Here is a 14,850-nt window from a genome sequence, read left to right on the forward strand (position 1 = left end):
GTCCCGCCTCCCGCCAGCCGCAGCGGGCACGGGGAGCCGGGGCTGCCCGCCTGCCTGCCCCGGGGCTCGACTGGCCGCGGTCCCGCTGCGCCGACCCCTCACGCGGGCGCTCGTAGCTGCGGGTGGGAGCGGGGGCCCCTCACAGCCTCCTCCATCTTAGTGGCCGCCGCCATCTTGGGCCCGGCGCACGGGCGGCCCAGCGGGACGAGGGGTGCCGGGCAGGACCCACCCGGCGGGACCGGAGGTAGCGGGCAGGACCCAGCCGACGCGACCGGAGGTGCCCGGGCAGGACCCACTCGGTGTCCGGCAGCCCCCGGGGTGACACAGCCAGCTCCCGGGGGTCTTCGGCTCATATCCCCCCGTCCCCCTCGGGCTCAGGGCCCGCTCCCACAGCAACAGGCTGCCCCCTCATCCCCGGCCTGTTCCGGGAACACCCGAGCAGCCCTTGGCACGCTTCGGAACTCCTCGTTTGTCCGCCGGGAACACCCGAGCGGTGCTCGGCACACTTCGGAACTTTACGTGCGCCCGCCGGGGACACCCGAGAGCGGCCAGCGCCGCCGATGGGATTCGGGCATCTCCGGACAGGCCCTAGAGCGCTTCGGCTGTGTCCGGAATGCGGCCCGGCGGTTCCGGCGGCGGCCGATAAACAGCCATTGGCCGCGCCGCGCGGGGCTGGGGTGGAAGTGTGGGCGGGCGACGTCACTTCCGGAGAGTGACGGAGCGGCGGGTCAGAGGCGGCAGCAAAATGGCGGCGCCTGAGGAACGGGAGCTGACGGCGGAACAGACCGAGAAGCTGCTGCAGTTCCAGGTGCCGCGTCCCGGGGGGTCCGTGCCGGCCGGCGGGAGCGGGGGAGGCGGTGCATGGACACGGAACGGGCTGAGCCGGGCCCGCCCCGCCGGCGCTGGGGGGTACGGGGCTCACAGAGCCGGATAGGCCCGTCCTGGAGCGGGGTGTCGAGCTGGGCATGAGGGGACGGTGAGAGGAGAGACACCTGTGGTCCCAGTCCTGGCCGGGGTGAGTGAGATTTCCGTGCCCCTAACACTTTGTCGGGGCGATGTTCTGTCATCGCAAATTGAGAGGTGGCTGCTCACTAAACTCCTTGCAGGAAAAACTCTTTGGTAAGTCCCGGCCATTTTAATTAGTCTGAAAATGTTCCTTGTCGTAGCTGGAGAGCCTTTCCTGGCACCGAGGCAGAGTTATCCAGTGGGTTTCTGTGGAACACGGTTCCTGCCCCTCACGATTGGGTAACGCCGCTGGAGACTGTAATGATCTAATCTGTGTCTGCTGCACAACACAGGCAAGGTCGCTTAACCTTTGGTTTGCGAGGCCTGGGGCTGTGTGGCAGGTGAATGATCATAAACACAGTCTGAAGATGTGGTTTATTGGGGAGAAAACAGTCCTGGGCAGCTGAGATTCTTAGGGTTGCTCAGTGATGAGTAACTAAATGTGCTGAGCAATGAAAATTACCTTCAGGTGTTTTGGATTTGTTTCTGAGCTGTAGGACATCATGTGGCATCCCTTGGGTTGCAGTTCTTTTACACATACCGTGATCACTGTGAAGAGTGCTTTGTCTGCTTTTGTTGCTCTGCGTTATTTTTGTAAGGCTCTGCGTTGGAAGGTTGGTGTGATGTAAGTGTAGATTTAAAGGGACTCCAGAGGCCTCTGCCCTGCCTTCCCCAGGTGAGACAGTGCAGGTGCTCATCATTCCACACATTGACTTCCCAGGCCTTCACCTGATTCACAGCCCCCTGACTCAGTTAACTGAGGTGTTTCCCCATGACTGGACCGAGGAGGAAGCTTGCTTTGCAGATCTCTAAGTCTGCTGCAACCTGAGCTGTTTGGGCAGGCGAGTTAAATACAGACTGAAGGCACAGGGCAGTGTTAGCCATTGCTGTCCCTGTGCTCCCTGCTGAGGAGGTGAGGGTTTTGCACATGTAAATGTCCCCTTCTCTAGCTGTGAGATATCCTGGTTCATGCTCATCTGGACAGGTAGCCCCAGCTGCTCTCGCCACTGCCTCTGCTGCTGTTTTCAAGCCCCTGTGGGCAGCTGTGAGCTGAAACAATCCTGTTTCCCAATGCTGCCTGGTGTTGTCATGGACAGAGGGCTGCCAGGGAGGCAGAAGGAGGGATTCCTGCTTTAGTCCAGCTTCCTGTCAAGCTCTGGTTTGAGGCACAGGGAAACACTCCTCAGGCTGTAAAGGGGAGACATTTTTTCCCTTAGACCACTGCTTTGCAGAGCCAGATGTGAAAGCTGTGGTCCAGAAGGCTTGGATACCAGGCAGGATCCTCCCTCTTCTGGGGTGGGTTGGATCAGCTTTCTCCAGGGCTGATGACAGACCCCACTGGTGGTTCCTTCTCCTCTGATGTGTCCCACCAGCTGAGAAGGGCTCGGGTGCGAGTCCTGCTGCTTCCTCTAAAGTAAATCTGTCCACTTGGAAGAGATTTTTTTTCTCAGACTCCAATAGGAAGAATGAGGTGTTTGGAGAGATTAAGTAAGTGTCATTAAAATAATTTGTACATTGCTACAAGTCAGCTTGGAAAGCCTTCAGGGATCCCTGCTGGCTTTGCAGGGAGCACTTCAGTGTTTTCAAGGGTGATTTCACACTGTGGGGTGCCATCATAAGGAGGCTGTCCAGCATTCCATGGTGACAGAGCCCCGCGCTTCCACAGGAGGCTCTATCCCACTGCACTGTGATGAGAGCAGCAGGGCAGACCAGGAAAGAAGGCAGGATGACAAGGATGAGGTGAGGAGCAGGAGAAGGCCCTCAGTGAAATAGAGAGCCAAAGGGAAGGAAGCGTTGAGCAAGGACTGCTATTCACCTAGCAAGCAGCTGCTTGGGCTGAAGATGCTGTTGCCCTAAACTGTTTATCCTGGTTCTGCTGGAGAGGGCACCTTTCCAGGCAGAGGTGAGCGTGTCTCCCGTCCTGGCCCAGCTCCGTGTTAGTGCCTGCTCTGCACTAATTCCACTGCTGTTTGTGTGCTGGGCTCTGCTCATACAAACAGCTTTGCTGGCAGAAAGCTGAAACCAGCAGCTTCCTTCTTGTGGGCAGGGCTGGAACAGGGCAGCTATCTGCACCGTGCTGGGGCAGGTTAGTAAAGGAGGAAAAAACAGTAGAGAGAACTGGGATAAACTTGAAATGAAAACAGCAAAGCCTCTCACATGCTTTCAGCCTCCCATTTACTGCCAGGGAGCTGGCTAATAATGTAAAGGAATAAAAGCATCTAAATTTTTCATCTGTCAAGACCTCACTGTCCTGACATTTGGAGAGAGGAGTTTGCTGTGAACAGTTTAGGAGAGCTGTGGAGAGGTGATTCATTGGGGAGATGCGAGAAACAGCAGAGCAGCTTCTGCAGGATCTGGTTATTGATCTGCGCCCATTACTCGGGCTGATGGCTGATACTGTAATATGCTAATGTAAAGTAATGGAGTGTTATTTGCAAGAGAGTTGGCACTCGTATAATCTCTGACTTCAGCTGGGGAAAACAGAATGCTCAAGGCTGGATATGGCTCTGATTTAGGGGAAGGAGGAAACATGAAACTCCAGGCAGCTTTCCCACTCAGTGTATCAATCAAAACCCTCAGAAAGGCATTTGCTGTAACATGCACTGAGAAACTCTTGGTTGAGGCATTTTTCCAGTTAGAACTCAGACGTTCTTTACCCTTGGAAGTGATTCTCTGGGTTTGGCAGTGGGTTGGGCAGCGAGAGCAGTGCCAGTGAGTCCTGTGGGTTTGCATCTCCTGTGCTGTGTTTCACCATCGCAGCTGATCTGCAGAGGCGACGGTTTCGTAAGTCCAGTTTACAACCTTTGTCCACTCAGGGGTATTCCTTCTACTTTTGAAGCATGAAATTGTACTTTCCACTACTTCAGTATTGAGAAGATTCTGAGCAGTCTCAAAGGTGAGAGATACAAATAATTACCTCCAGCAAAAGCTTCCTTTTGCTTTACTATTACACTCTTGCTTTGCGTGGTGGTTGAGAAGGCACTATTGAACTTTTCTGGCATTTGTGGAATTTAATTTTTTTTTTTTGAAATATTGGCCACTATGTTGAGCTTGGATTTATTTGAAGGTTTGAGAGTGCTGGTTTAATGGGACTAATTTTAACTAATTGTGTCTGTAAGATCCATGCTCTTAAAGGCAGCTAACAAGAGATCAGAGCAGCAAGGTTTGAAGATGCTGCACTTTCTTTTAGCCCTGATGATACTAAGAATGTGCTAGTTTGCCATGTGTGTAAATTTGCAGCTGATCAAAGCTCACCAGAGATGCTGAGGCAGTGGAAATAATGCGGAGTTTCAAGTTTCTGATCTGTTTCCTTGACTTGGTGAAGCAGGGGCTGTAGGAATGCCGTGGGGGTGATAATGACCAGTATCAGTGCTTGCCAGCAAGAGTTGTCTGAAGCGGCAGTTGAACTGTGGTCCTGCCATTCCTCACGTGGGGTGTGGGTCATTCTGAGCCCTGGTGTGTCTCCCAGACCATGGTGGAGCTGTGGTGTGTCCAGTGGAGCCCCTCGGAGCAACAGCCAGCAAGGCGTTGAGTGTTAAAAGCTGCCTTTGCCCGGCAGCTTTTCCTGCAGTGTTTAATTGTGAAGCCTCATTGATCAGACAAGTGGCTTGTGCTGCTTGGAGTGGCTTTGTCACTTCTGGTTTGAGTTGAGAGCAGCTGGATTAAGATGCTAAGGAAAAAAAAAAAAAAACAATAAAAGGAAATTCACCTCCCTGGAGAGCTCGTGTAGAAGACTGAGAAGTGGCTGGAGCTGCCTGTCGCTGTGGTGGTGGCCAAGAAGGGTGAAGTTGGCTGGCTCTGGTGTCTCTGTGGAGCTCAGGTGGTCTTGCAAATGCTGCAGTGATTCAGTGCTCATTAAATGCTTGTTGATCGCTCTGCCGCTTTCTGACCTGAAACTGCAGAAGAGTTTTGCATATTTTAAAAAGGAGGGAATGCTCCGTGATATTCATAGTGCTCACAGATAATCCAGGCGTTTAGAGACAAAGGTGTAAATGAGTTTCTGAATCTTGTAAACACCAGCAGAATTTCCAGGGTTTTGAGGAATGGTGATCAGGAGACTTTCAAGGCTCTGGAATAAACACATTGTGACTCCACTGTAAAATCAATTAATTGAGTAGATTGCAGGTGCCTTTAATGGTGTCCTTATAAAAAGACAAAGAAGTGCTTGCTGTAGGAATTCAGGTGGAAAAAATAAAGTCAGAACGCAAACCCTAAATTTTACTCTGTGAAGCACATTTTAAAAGAAAAATAGCTAAATGTAAACATTAAATGATGAAACTGAGTGATAATCAAAGTATTCTAGCAGCAACAGCTGAGTTCACTGAGCTTTGTTTCTTCTATGAAATCCAATTCTGCAGTGTTCCCTTGCAAGGCTTGCAGCAGACTTACTTTTTAATAAATATTTATACACCACTGAACAGTGACTTGAAGTGCTTTTTTTTTCTGAACTTGTGCAGTCACAATGCTTTAAACAGCCTGCTTGGTTCTGTGCAGCAGAATGAAACAATGATTTTTGCCCAGTAGATTGGAGAGAAGGTGGTGATCTGGAGACTTCGTGAGAAAGAAGCCAAGAAATGCTCAAAAGTTTGAACTGGGCGCAGAGATTGAATAGGGCATTTGTCCACAGTGTTTGTTACTCGGGTGGAAATGGCATGTGGAATGCATCAGTGGGGGCAGGGAGGGGAATAGATGCACCATCCTTCTCCAGTAAAAAAAAAAAACGATTCAGTGCATTCTGAACTGGTCAGCCTGTCAGGAGGGCATCAGGGGCTTCTCAAGGAAGCAAGGAGGACATCTGCTCAGACCTTAAACAAGTGCAGTGGGGAGAGATGTTGCTGTGGCACGGTGACAGGGGTGTTCCCTTCCCTTGTCTCTGTTCAGGAGATATTGATCTGGCTTCCTGTAATGACAGACACAATTTGATCTCCTGAGCAGAAATTCTGATTGGCATAGGGCTAAAATACACGTGGTGGCTTTGAGGTTTGTCACTGTGCTTGGGCTGTTTTCTGTTTCGGGCCCTGTGTTGGACTGTTCCTGCTTTTTTTACTACACTGTTTACTATACTTTTTTTACTTCCCCTGTGGTGCTGGGAACATCACCTTCAGTAATGCCTGGCTCGTTTTGGTTTTAGTTTCTGTTTATGCTGGCAGTGAGTGGAGTAACAGTCATCTTGAGTTTTCAGAAATGCTTTGTCTGTGTTTTGAGTTCAAGATGATGTTTGAGGGCATTGGCCTGACACATCTTTTCAGAGTGAAGCCTGTGGGCAGCGTTGTGTTAAACCCTTGGCTGTACTGAGTGCTGCTGTAGTGGCAGACCTTGGGCACGCTGAGAGTTGGCTGGTGCTGGAAGAGTGCAAAGGCCTGTTTGAGGCCTCCTGTGTGTTTACAGGGTCACCGTGCTCTTAAACTCAGAGCAGGGCACTTAAAAACTGAGCACTGTGATAATGTGTTGTGGTAAGTCCCACCAAGTGCTCATGCCTTGTTCAGAGCAGTCAGAATGCAGCACTTCCTGGCACTCATCTGCTTTTATTCTCCTCCTTTAGGACTTGACTGGCATAGAGTCCATGGACCAATGTCGCCACACACTGGAGCAGCACAACTGGAACATAGAGGTACCACTGAAAATGAGACTTGGAGCAGTTTCCAAGTACCTGGATTAAATGCAGCTCTCTGTGGGAGGGGGGGCCCTACCAGTAAGATGAATCTGTGCCCCCCTGGATTTACCTGAGTAGCTCTTTATGAGCTTTATCTCCACACATCTGGAGAGCTGGCTTCAGCCAAACGCAGCAGAGTCGTTGTGGCTGTGAACAATCCCTTGACTGGCACGCGAGGTGGCCTCCTGTGGAGCCTGTGTGCTGCCTGCTGTGGAGAAGGCTTTCCACACGGGAAAGAGCCCTGGTGCTTGCTGTTTGTCAGGAGCTGCGCTTATCCAGTGCCCTGGGGCTGTGGACAAGTAATACCCACTGTCACTGTCCAACGAATAAAAACCATAAAATGCCTGAAACCTCCCTTTGCTCTTTCTTATGTCAAAGGCAGCTGTGCAGGACCGACTGAACGAGCAAGAGGGTGTCCCAAGTGTCTTTAATCCTCCTCCCCTGCGGCCGTTGCAGGTCAATACAGCTGACCACAGGATCTACAGCTACGTTGTCTCAAGGCCACAGCCAAGGGCAAGTTATCTTACAGTGGATTTTGTCCTGCTTCTTGGCTGACTCTCTGTGAATACAGAACTTGCAAGCAGGGAAAGAAATTGTTTTCTTTGCATGCTGTTATCTCCTTTCTAAATATTTTATCTTACGAAAACAAAATGTAGAGCTATTCCTTCAGTTTCTGTTACTGCTGTGGAGATTTTCTCCATGCTGTGATTCACAGTATGAGGACATTTTTTTTTGTCATAGACTGTCTTGCTGTGGTGTAGTAAAGCCTTTTGATCAGTGGAATTGGAACAAAGGACTGTCCCCTCCGTGTGGCAGTGATGCTTTTTCTTTTTAGAGCCCCCCCTTAAAAGTGTATTAACTAGAATACAGTATTACTTTCATTAATGTTTTACAAACAAATTTGCACGAGCACCTGTAAGACTTGGTGCTGTTAGTCTTTTTGTATAGTTAAGAAAATTAATTCCTTATTTGTAATTGCAGGGCCTGTTAGGATGGGGTTACTACTTCATAATGCTTCCATTCCGATTTACCTATTACACGTTACTTGATATATTTAGGTAAGTCCTTGTTTGTGCTGACTCACTTATTGACTGCAGCAGGGAACACACTAGCTCGGATTTGGTTGGATCTCTGTCACTTAGATCTTTAAGCCTCATGGCAGATTTTCCATTTGTTTGCATTATCTGTGGCCTTGTAAAGTTCCTATGCTGTTTAGTAAGAAATAAATCTTGTTGCAGAGAAAAAGAGCACCTTGCAGCTCTGTAAATGAAGTGTCTAATTGGATCTCTAACTCCACTCAGCCTTACAGTCTGAGTGCCAACAAAGGGGTTGCAAACAGTGTCCAGCTGTTTGGTATTCTTGGACAGACATCAGAATTGTGTCCCATGGGGCTGGGCTGCAGGTTAACCTGCCCTAATTCCTGGATGTTATTTGGCAAAACCCAAACTGGAAACACCTCTGCTTTATTGCCTTTGGTGTCTGTTGCCTCTTCTGCCTTTACTGCCCCAAAGCACTGATTCTCCTTGTCTCCTTTACAGCATTGATAGAGGGAAAAGGGAATGGTAGTGGTGGTAAATAGCCAGCAGCCCTGGTTGGCAGTTTTCCCTGTTGTATTACTTTTTTTTGCCATTAAAGACATTTCCGAAGTTCAGGGTATCTTCTGTGCATCAGTAGAACTAAACAACACTGATATCTGCCTTGCAGTGAAGCTTTTTCAGCTTCAGAGGAGTGACAGTTTCATAGGATTCATAGTGTAATGTTCTCTTTCTGCAGCTCTTTGTACATTGGAGTTCTTAGTTCTGGATTAGCAGAAATGCAGTTTTCAAAGTTATCTGGACAAAACTTGTGTGGCTTTTAACAGCCCATCTTTGACTAAATTCTTCAGACCTCCTGCTGTTGGTGTGGCTTATGCCTGATGCTTCAGAGGAAGCTGAAACTGTTCAATCACACAGAACTTGTCTCCTTACTGATCCCTGGCATGAGATGAATCTTCACTGGGGGTTGGTTCTGTAGCAGTGGTATCAGTTTGGAGCGGATGTCAGTTTAGGTTCAGCTTCTAAATGTTCAAGGGTCTCAGCTGTGACATTTTTTCCTCTTTATGAATCCCAGTGACTGTCTGTAGAAAAGAAAACCTGTGCCTCAAGAAGTCTGTGAACTGAATTTCCAGTGTCCTTTGCTTCCTTCCTAGGTTTGCTCTGCGTTTTATACGCCCTGATCCTCGTAGTCGGGTCACCGACCCAGTGGGTGACATTATTTCATTTATTCATATGTTTGAGGAAAAATATGGGAGGATACACCCTGTCTTCTACCAGGGGACTTACAGCCAGGTCAGTGTCCTGTGTTGGTGCCCGGGTCCTGGGGAGGGGTGATTTTGCCACATGGTGTCAGGGCCTACATGGCAAAACTGCTTTCCATCCACAAGCCCAGCGTTTATCCCCAAACTCTCTTAACAGGGTAATGGAGAGCTAGTGAACAAGTGTATTGGGAAACCAGTGTCTGCCAGGCTTGATGGTTTGCCAAGCCTGCAAAGTTGGAAAGCAAAGCTACTCTGGCTGTTCCTCGACCGTCTGTGTGACTCTGTAGCCGACAGCTTTTCTTTGTAATCCTGCCTTTGTTTTTATAAACTGGTGTGCTGTGCCAGAGTCTGTCCTTCTGTTCACCAAATTGGGATTAACTGCCTGGGCTTGTATCACAATGCAACTTCACAACAGTTCAGGGCCTCAGAATTGAGAGGGAGCCCTTAAGAAATCATGGGAGGCGAGTGTGCCATATATCAAATCTGAGGGGGGCTCTCTGTAGAAGAGGGCTGTCCCCATGGACGCTGCCTCTTGCACAGCTTCTCTCAGCCTGGCCAAGGGAAGGGTCTCCTGCAGAGCATCCCATCAGACAGTTGGATCAGCACTGCTTCCCAAGTGCCTGGGGAAAAACTGTCAGTGCCTGTCTGCTCCACACTGCACACTGATGGAGCTCACCGCCTCTGCAGCTCTTTGAGGCTCCTCTGTCATTCCTGGAATCCAAACTCAAGTAATTGTGGAATGGTTAGGCTACCAAAACTCAGTGCCAGTAAAACAGGGAGCATATTGTGCACTTATCCTGTGGTCTTGTTAAAAGTGCTCTCGGGTGGGTGGAATCCAGACGCAATAGATGTAGATTTCTTTGTTGTCTGGTTTTTGGGGGGCCTGCAGCATTATTTATTGCCTGTTTTAATAGAATTTTCATTTGGTGTGATCTGAAGATTGTGTCCTGTGCAGGCTCAGCCTTGGCCACTGTGAGTGCAAGGGGTGAAGGAGGTTCTTCACTGCTAGCTGAGTCTGGTGAGGCAGCTGAGGGGTCACCTATGCCATTGCCTACCCAGTTTCACTCGAGTTCAGTGTTCCCCAAAGCCACATCCCGAGAGGATATGAGAGAACACCACTGTAGCCCTCTTAAATAAAGGCTTATTTAGAAGGTCTGACAGGTTCATCCTCCACTGCTGCTTCACTAAAACCACTCTAGTGGCAGAGTGATGGCCTGGCTCACGCAGGCCTTGAGGGTGGTGCATTGCCCTTGCCCAGAGACCGTGTAACTTCACCTCCTCTGCTCTTTTGCCAAGGCACTGAACGATGCCAAGCGGGAGCTGCGCTTCCTGTTGGTTTATCTTCACGGGGATGACCACCAGGACACAGATGAGTTCTGCCGGTAGGTAGGAGAATTTCCCAAATAGCTGTCTTTGGTTTTGACATTCAGCTTCCCTCACATGGTCTCTTCTCATCCCCCAGCAATACACTGTGTGCACCTGAGGTCATCACCCTCATCAACACTAGAATGCTCTTCTGGGCTTGCTCAACCAATAAACCAGAGGGATACAGAGGTGAGTGTGTCCCTCCTGGGCTTTACCTGTCCCCTCCTGTCTCTGGAACAAGCCAGATGCTCTTTGACAAATTCACACGTGTGAAATGCTCTCTTGCCTACTTGAACAAAATACAAAATAGATTTCAGGATTGCGTGGGGAAATACATGTGTTGGTTTCCTGGGATATCTCAAAAGGTTTGGATGCCGAGGAATTAATTCTGATCTTCACCTCCACCGTTCTGTGTGCTGCTGGGCTGTTCTCTGCTCACTGCTGTGGGCATTTAGGCAGCTTTCAGTGCCTTGTCAGTGGGAGTTGGTGGGTGTGTGCTGGGGATAAACTGAGTAGAGAAACAAGTATCCAGCTGGATCTGTCCTTAACCCTGGCTCCTGTGACGCCTGAGGCCAGCAAGGACTTATTAGGTACATTCTTTCCCTTTCTGAGACAGTCACCTTAATCCACACCCAATCTCTGTGTCTCCTCAAAAGCCCACAGTGTTTGAGAGCTGTTGATACCTGGCCAGACAGCAGTTTGGTAAGGATTTGCTGCAAGTGGAGCCTTTTTCCAAAGTTCTGTTCATGGCTCCTGTGTTGTTTCCACCATTTCTGTTTCATGGTCAGTAGAACGCTACACTTGGGTCACTCTTGGCTCCATAGTTCTGCTCCCAGTTACCAACAGCTTGAGAGAAGAGCTCTCTGAGGAGACAGTCTGACTTATTCCTGTTTCATTGCTGCAATGTTTGGGATCACAGCCTGGGAAGCAGAGCTGGAAGGGATCATGGCCTTCCATTCAATCCCTGAGCTGCTCTGATTTTGTTTGTGGGGGCTCCATTGGTAACAGAGGCTCCAAGTTGCATGATGTACCGTGGATGTTTTAAGGGGGGGATCAACAGCCATATATCAACAGTAACTTAAACACATCATCTGTTCCATTCCAGAGCCTGTCTCCAGCAAAGCCAACCTAAATTTGTCCAGAAATGTTCAATGTGGACATACTGCCATCTCCCCCATGACAGTTTCTTCCAGAGTCCAACCATTCCTAATCACCTGAGCAAATGTTTACGTGTACTTGTCCTGTGTTTCTTTTCCTGCAGTTTAAACCCATGACTTTGTCCCATTTTCAATGGTCATTGAGCCATTTACTTCCTTCCTGCTTGAGTTAAAGGAACCTTTTTTGGTTACTTGAAAGCTTGGGTTTTTTCCATCAGGATTTGTGCTCCCAAAGCCATTTCCTCCCTTTGCTGACTTACAGGGTTTAATTTTCAAAATGGAATCTAAGGCCTTTTTTGCCTTGGAAAGACAGAATGTCTGGGGAAGGTGCTTTCCTTGGCCCTCAGTGATGGGAAACCCTTGTGCTGTACCCCTTGGTGGCCCTTGTGTGCGGGGTGGTGACGTTTGTGCCTGTCCCCAGTGTCCCAGGCGCTGCGGGAGAACACGTACCCGTTCCTGGCCGTGATCATGCTCAAGGACCGCAGGATGACGGTGGTGGGGCGGCTGGAGGGCCTCATCCAGGCTGATGACCTCATCAACCAGCTGATGTTCATCATGGATGCCAACCAGACATACCTGGTGTCCGAGCGCCTGGAAAGGTAGGGTGGGACCAGAGCTGCAGCAGCACAAACCGTGTTGAGGCAGGCTCTGCTCTGTCCCCTTCCTCCCTCCAGACACCGTGTGTAGGCACAGCTCAGCTCCTCCCGTTCTGTAACACAGCCCATGGGCTCTCCTCTTACCAGGGGCATCATCAGTCCATAAATTCAGGCCATCTTATAGCCAGGGAGCCAGATGTGTTGCACACACAATCCCACCACTGAAAGGTGGATGTGAGTACTCTGTTCTCTGCAACTGGAGCACACCTTTGGCATGCTGGAGCTTTGCAGGGAAAGCTTGGGCAGTAGCCAGTCGGATCCAAGTGGGAGCAAAGGCACTGCAGGCAGGAGAGCTGGTGTCCAGGGCTGTGTGCTGCTGCCTGGGCTGGCTGTGCTGAGCTCTGGCTGCTTTTCTGGTGGGCCTCACAAGTCCCTGGTGACTCTTAGGGATGTACAGGTTGCATCCAAAACAGGATGCTGTTTAACCATCTAACTTGCTGTCTGTCCCTCCTCTGCCCCATGCTCTGTGTGGGGACCCAGGAACACATTCCAGTTTATGAAATGTGCAAGGAAATACCTGAAGGAGATGAAACCAGGAAGAATCCCAAATATGAGGCAGGAATCCTGGGCACTATTCTTGTGCTGTCTGTCAGCTATGCCAAGCTGCAGGGGTTCAGAAGCATTTTAAGTTCAGTTTTACCCACCCTTGGGAAGCAGTTTGATTGTGAGGGACCTGGCTTGGCCTCTTGGGAGCTTGTGGTACCCCAAGGCATTACCTGCTGTGTGCTTCTCTGAGTTGGAGGCTGCCCCTGCACCCTTGGGTCTACCCTCAGCGTGCCATCCCCTCACTTGAGGGCCTGTTAGCTCTGACCACCTCCCTCTCGTGTTTGCAGGGAAGAGAGGAACCAAACCCAAGTCCTGAGGCAGCAGCAGGACGAGGCGTATCTGGCGTCCTTGCGTGCGGACCAGGAGAAGGAGCGCAAGAAGAAGGAGGAAAGGGAGAGGAAGAAGAAGAAGGAGGAGGAAGTGCAGCAGCAAAAACTGGCAGAGGAGAGGCGGCGGCAGGTGAGAGCAGAGGGATTGCAGGAGGGGCTGCAGTGTCCCGTGGGATGCCTGGCCCGCAGTAGGAATTGCTTGTCTTGCTTGGGGCTTGAGCATTGCTGAGGCTCCTGGGGCAGCTGTGCTGCAGGGGACGGGCACAAAGGTCAGCTGAGCACACAGCCATTGCTCCTGCTCCCTCCTTGCCTTGCAGACGCTGCAGGAGGAGAAGGAGAGGAGGTCAGAGTGCCTTCCTCCAGAACCGCATCCCGACGACCCGGAGAGTGTCAAGATCATTTTCAAGCTGCCTAACGATTCCAGAGTGGAGCGGCGATTCCACTTCACACAGTCATTGACGGTGAGCTTGGGGCAGAGCTCAGGGGGGCTTTCTGAGCAAGGGCTGAAGAGACCTTGCAGGTGGCTTTTTTCCTTGGTCTTGCCAAGTGGTGACCTTTGCTGAGAGCCTTGGCAGGCAGAGCTGCTCCTTGGTAAGGAGAGTGCTATAGGGCCTGGTTCCACCAGCTTGGAAGAGGAGAGAAAGTGGAAGAAGCTTTTTTTGCCTCCTGAAAAGCTGGAAGGTGTCTCTGTCCATGACAGGGCAGGGTGGGACTAGATGATATTTCAAGTCCCTTCCAACCCTTAACATTCTATAATTATACAGAATATATATATTCTATTATAACTCCACTGCTCCCTATGAAATAAATGTGTAGGAAGAGTCAGAAACAGTCTGGTCTCCCCAGTGCTCTGTGCCAAGCCCAATTTCATGTGTGCCAAGGAAATGGCTGTCTCAGGTCTACAGTGCAGTGATGGTGCAAATTTGGGAGCCTTCCCCCGCGAGATGCCAGGGATTCACTCTGGCTGTGTCACTGCTCCCCCAGCTGGCGCTTATTCCTGTGCTTCTTTCCCAGGTGATCCACGACTTCCTGTTCTCCTTGAAAGAAAGCCCCGAGAAGTTCCAGATTGAGGCCAACTTCCCTCGCCGTGTCCTGCCCTGCCTCCCCACAGAGGAGTGGCCCAACCCCCCCACGCTGCAGGAGGCGGGACTCAGCCACACGGAAGTCCTCTTTGTGCAGGACCTCACGGACGATTGACACTTCCTTTTGCTTTTGTTTTTGTTTGTTTTTGTCGTTTCGGTTTTTTTTTTTTTGGTTGGTTTTTTTTTTTTTTTCCAGAAGACACAAAACGGAAAGAGAAATTCATATTATTATTATAATACAATATTTTTTTTAAAAGACTGCGTCCAAACGAGGGATCAGAGACCACATGGCCCGTGCCAGCTGTGCCGCGTGCGCACGGCCATCCCCTGCACCGGGGGGGCACGCAGGGGGGAGCTGCTGTTGCCCCTCCACCCTCCCTGGGGAGGAACAGGAATGGCAGCTCTTGGTAATTATTGCTTTTATCGATGACAATAATAATAAAACCCCAGCAACCCAACATCTTGTGAAGATTTGATACTCTGCTGCTCCTGAGAGACACGAGACCGAGCACCGGAACGTGCTGGGATTGGGGTGGGGGGAAAGGGCTGGACAGACTCTCTTCAGCTTCCCTCTGTGTATAAATACTGTTCTTTTACTATTTCTCTTGCTTTGTAATGACCAAAGGAGATTGGGGTTGACTATAGTATTAACTTTTTGATAAAGAGCTGGTTCGATTCTTACCCATGTGGGGCCTTGCCCAGGGTTCTTAGCCTGCGTAGTGTAATAAACTCTGCCTCTAGCATGTCTGTGCTGCTGCTTT

General features: G+C 50.2%; 1 protein-coding gene across 2 annotated transcripts; it reads left to right on the plus strand.

The window, feature by feature from the left end:
- The first annotated feature begins 9 nt into the window (after positions 1-9).
- On the plus strand, positions 10-14,832 carry FAF2 (Fas associated factor family member 2). 2 transcript variants are annotated; one of them, XM_038149734.1, is made up of 11 exons: positions 10-808; positions 6,548-6,616; positions 7,037-7,171; positions 7,640-7,716; positions 8,847-8,985; positions 10,251-10,336; positions 10,417-10,508; positions 11,898-12,075; positions 12,966-13,137; positions 13,325-13,468; positions 14,022-14,832. In XM_038149734.1, the coding sequence occupies exons 1-11, from the start codon at positions 746-748 to the stop codon at positions 14,202-14,204; spliced, it is 1,338 nt and encodes a 445-aa protein (XP_038005662.1). In that variant the 5' UTR covers positions 10-745; the 3' UTR covers positions 14,205-14,832. The 2 variants fall into 2 exon arrangements, with proteins under 2 accessions (XP_038005662.1, XP_038005663.1); XM_038149735.1 differs by lacking the exon at positions 10-808 and adding an exon at positions 815-1,015.
- Positions 14,833-14,850: the final 18 nt, after the last annotated feature.

The sequence above is a fragment of the Motacilla alba genome, chromosome 13 (genome assembly GCF_015832195.1).
Source record: "Motacilla alba alba isolate MOTALB_02 chromosome 13, Motacilla_alba_V1.0_pri, whole genome shotgun sequence".
In the NCBI taxonomy this organism is placed as follows: domain Eukaryota; kingdom Metazoa; phylum Chordata; class Aves; order Passeriformes; family Motacillidae; genus Motacilla; species Motacilla alba.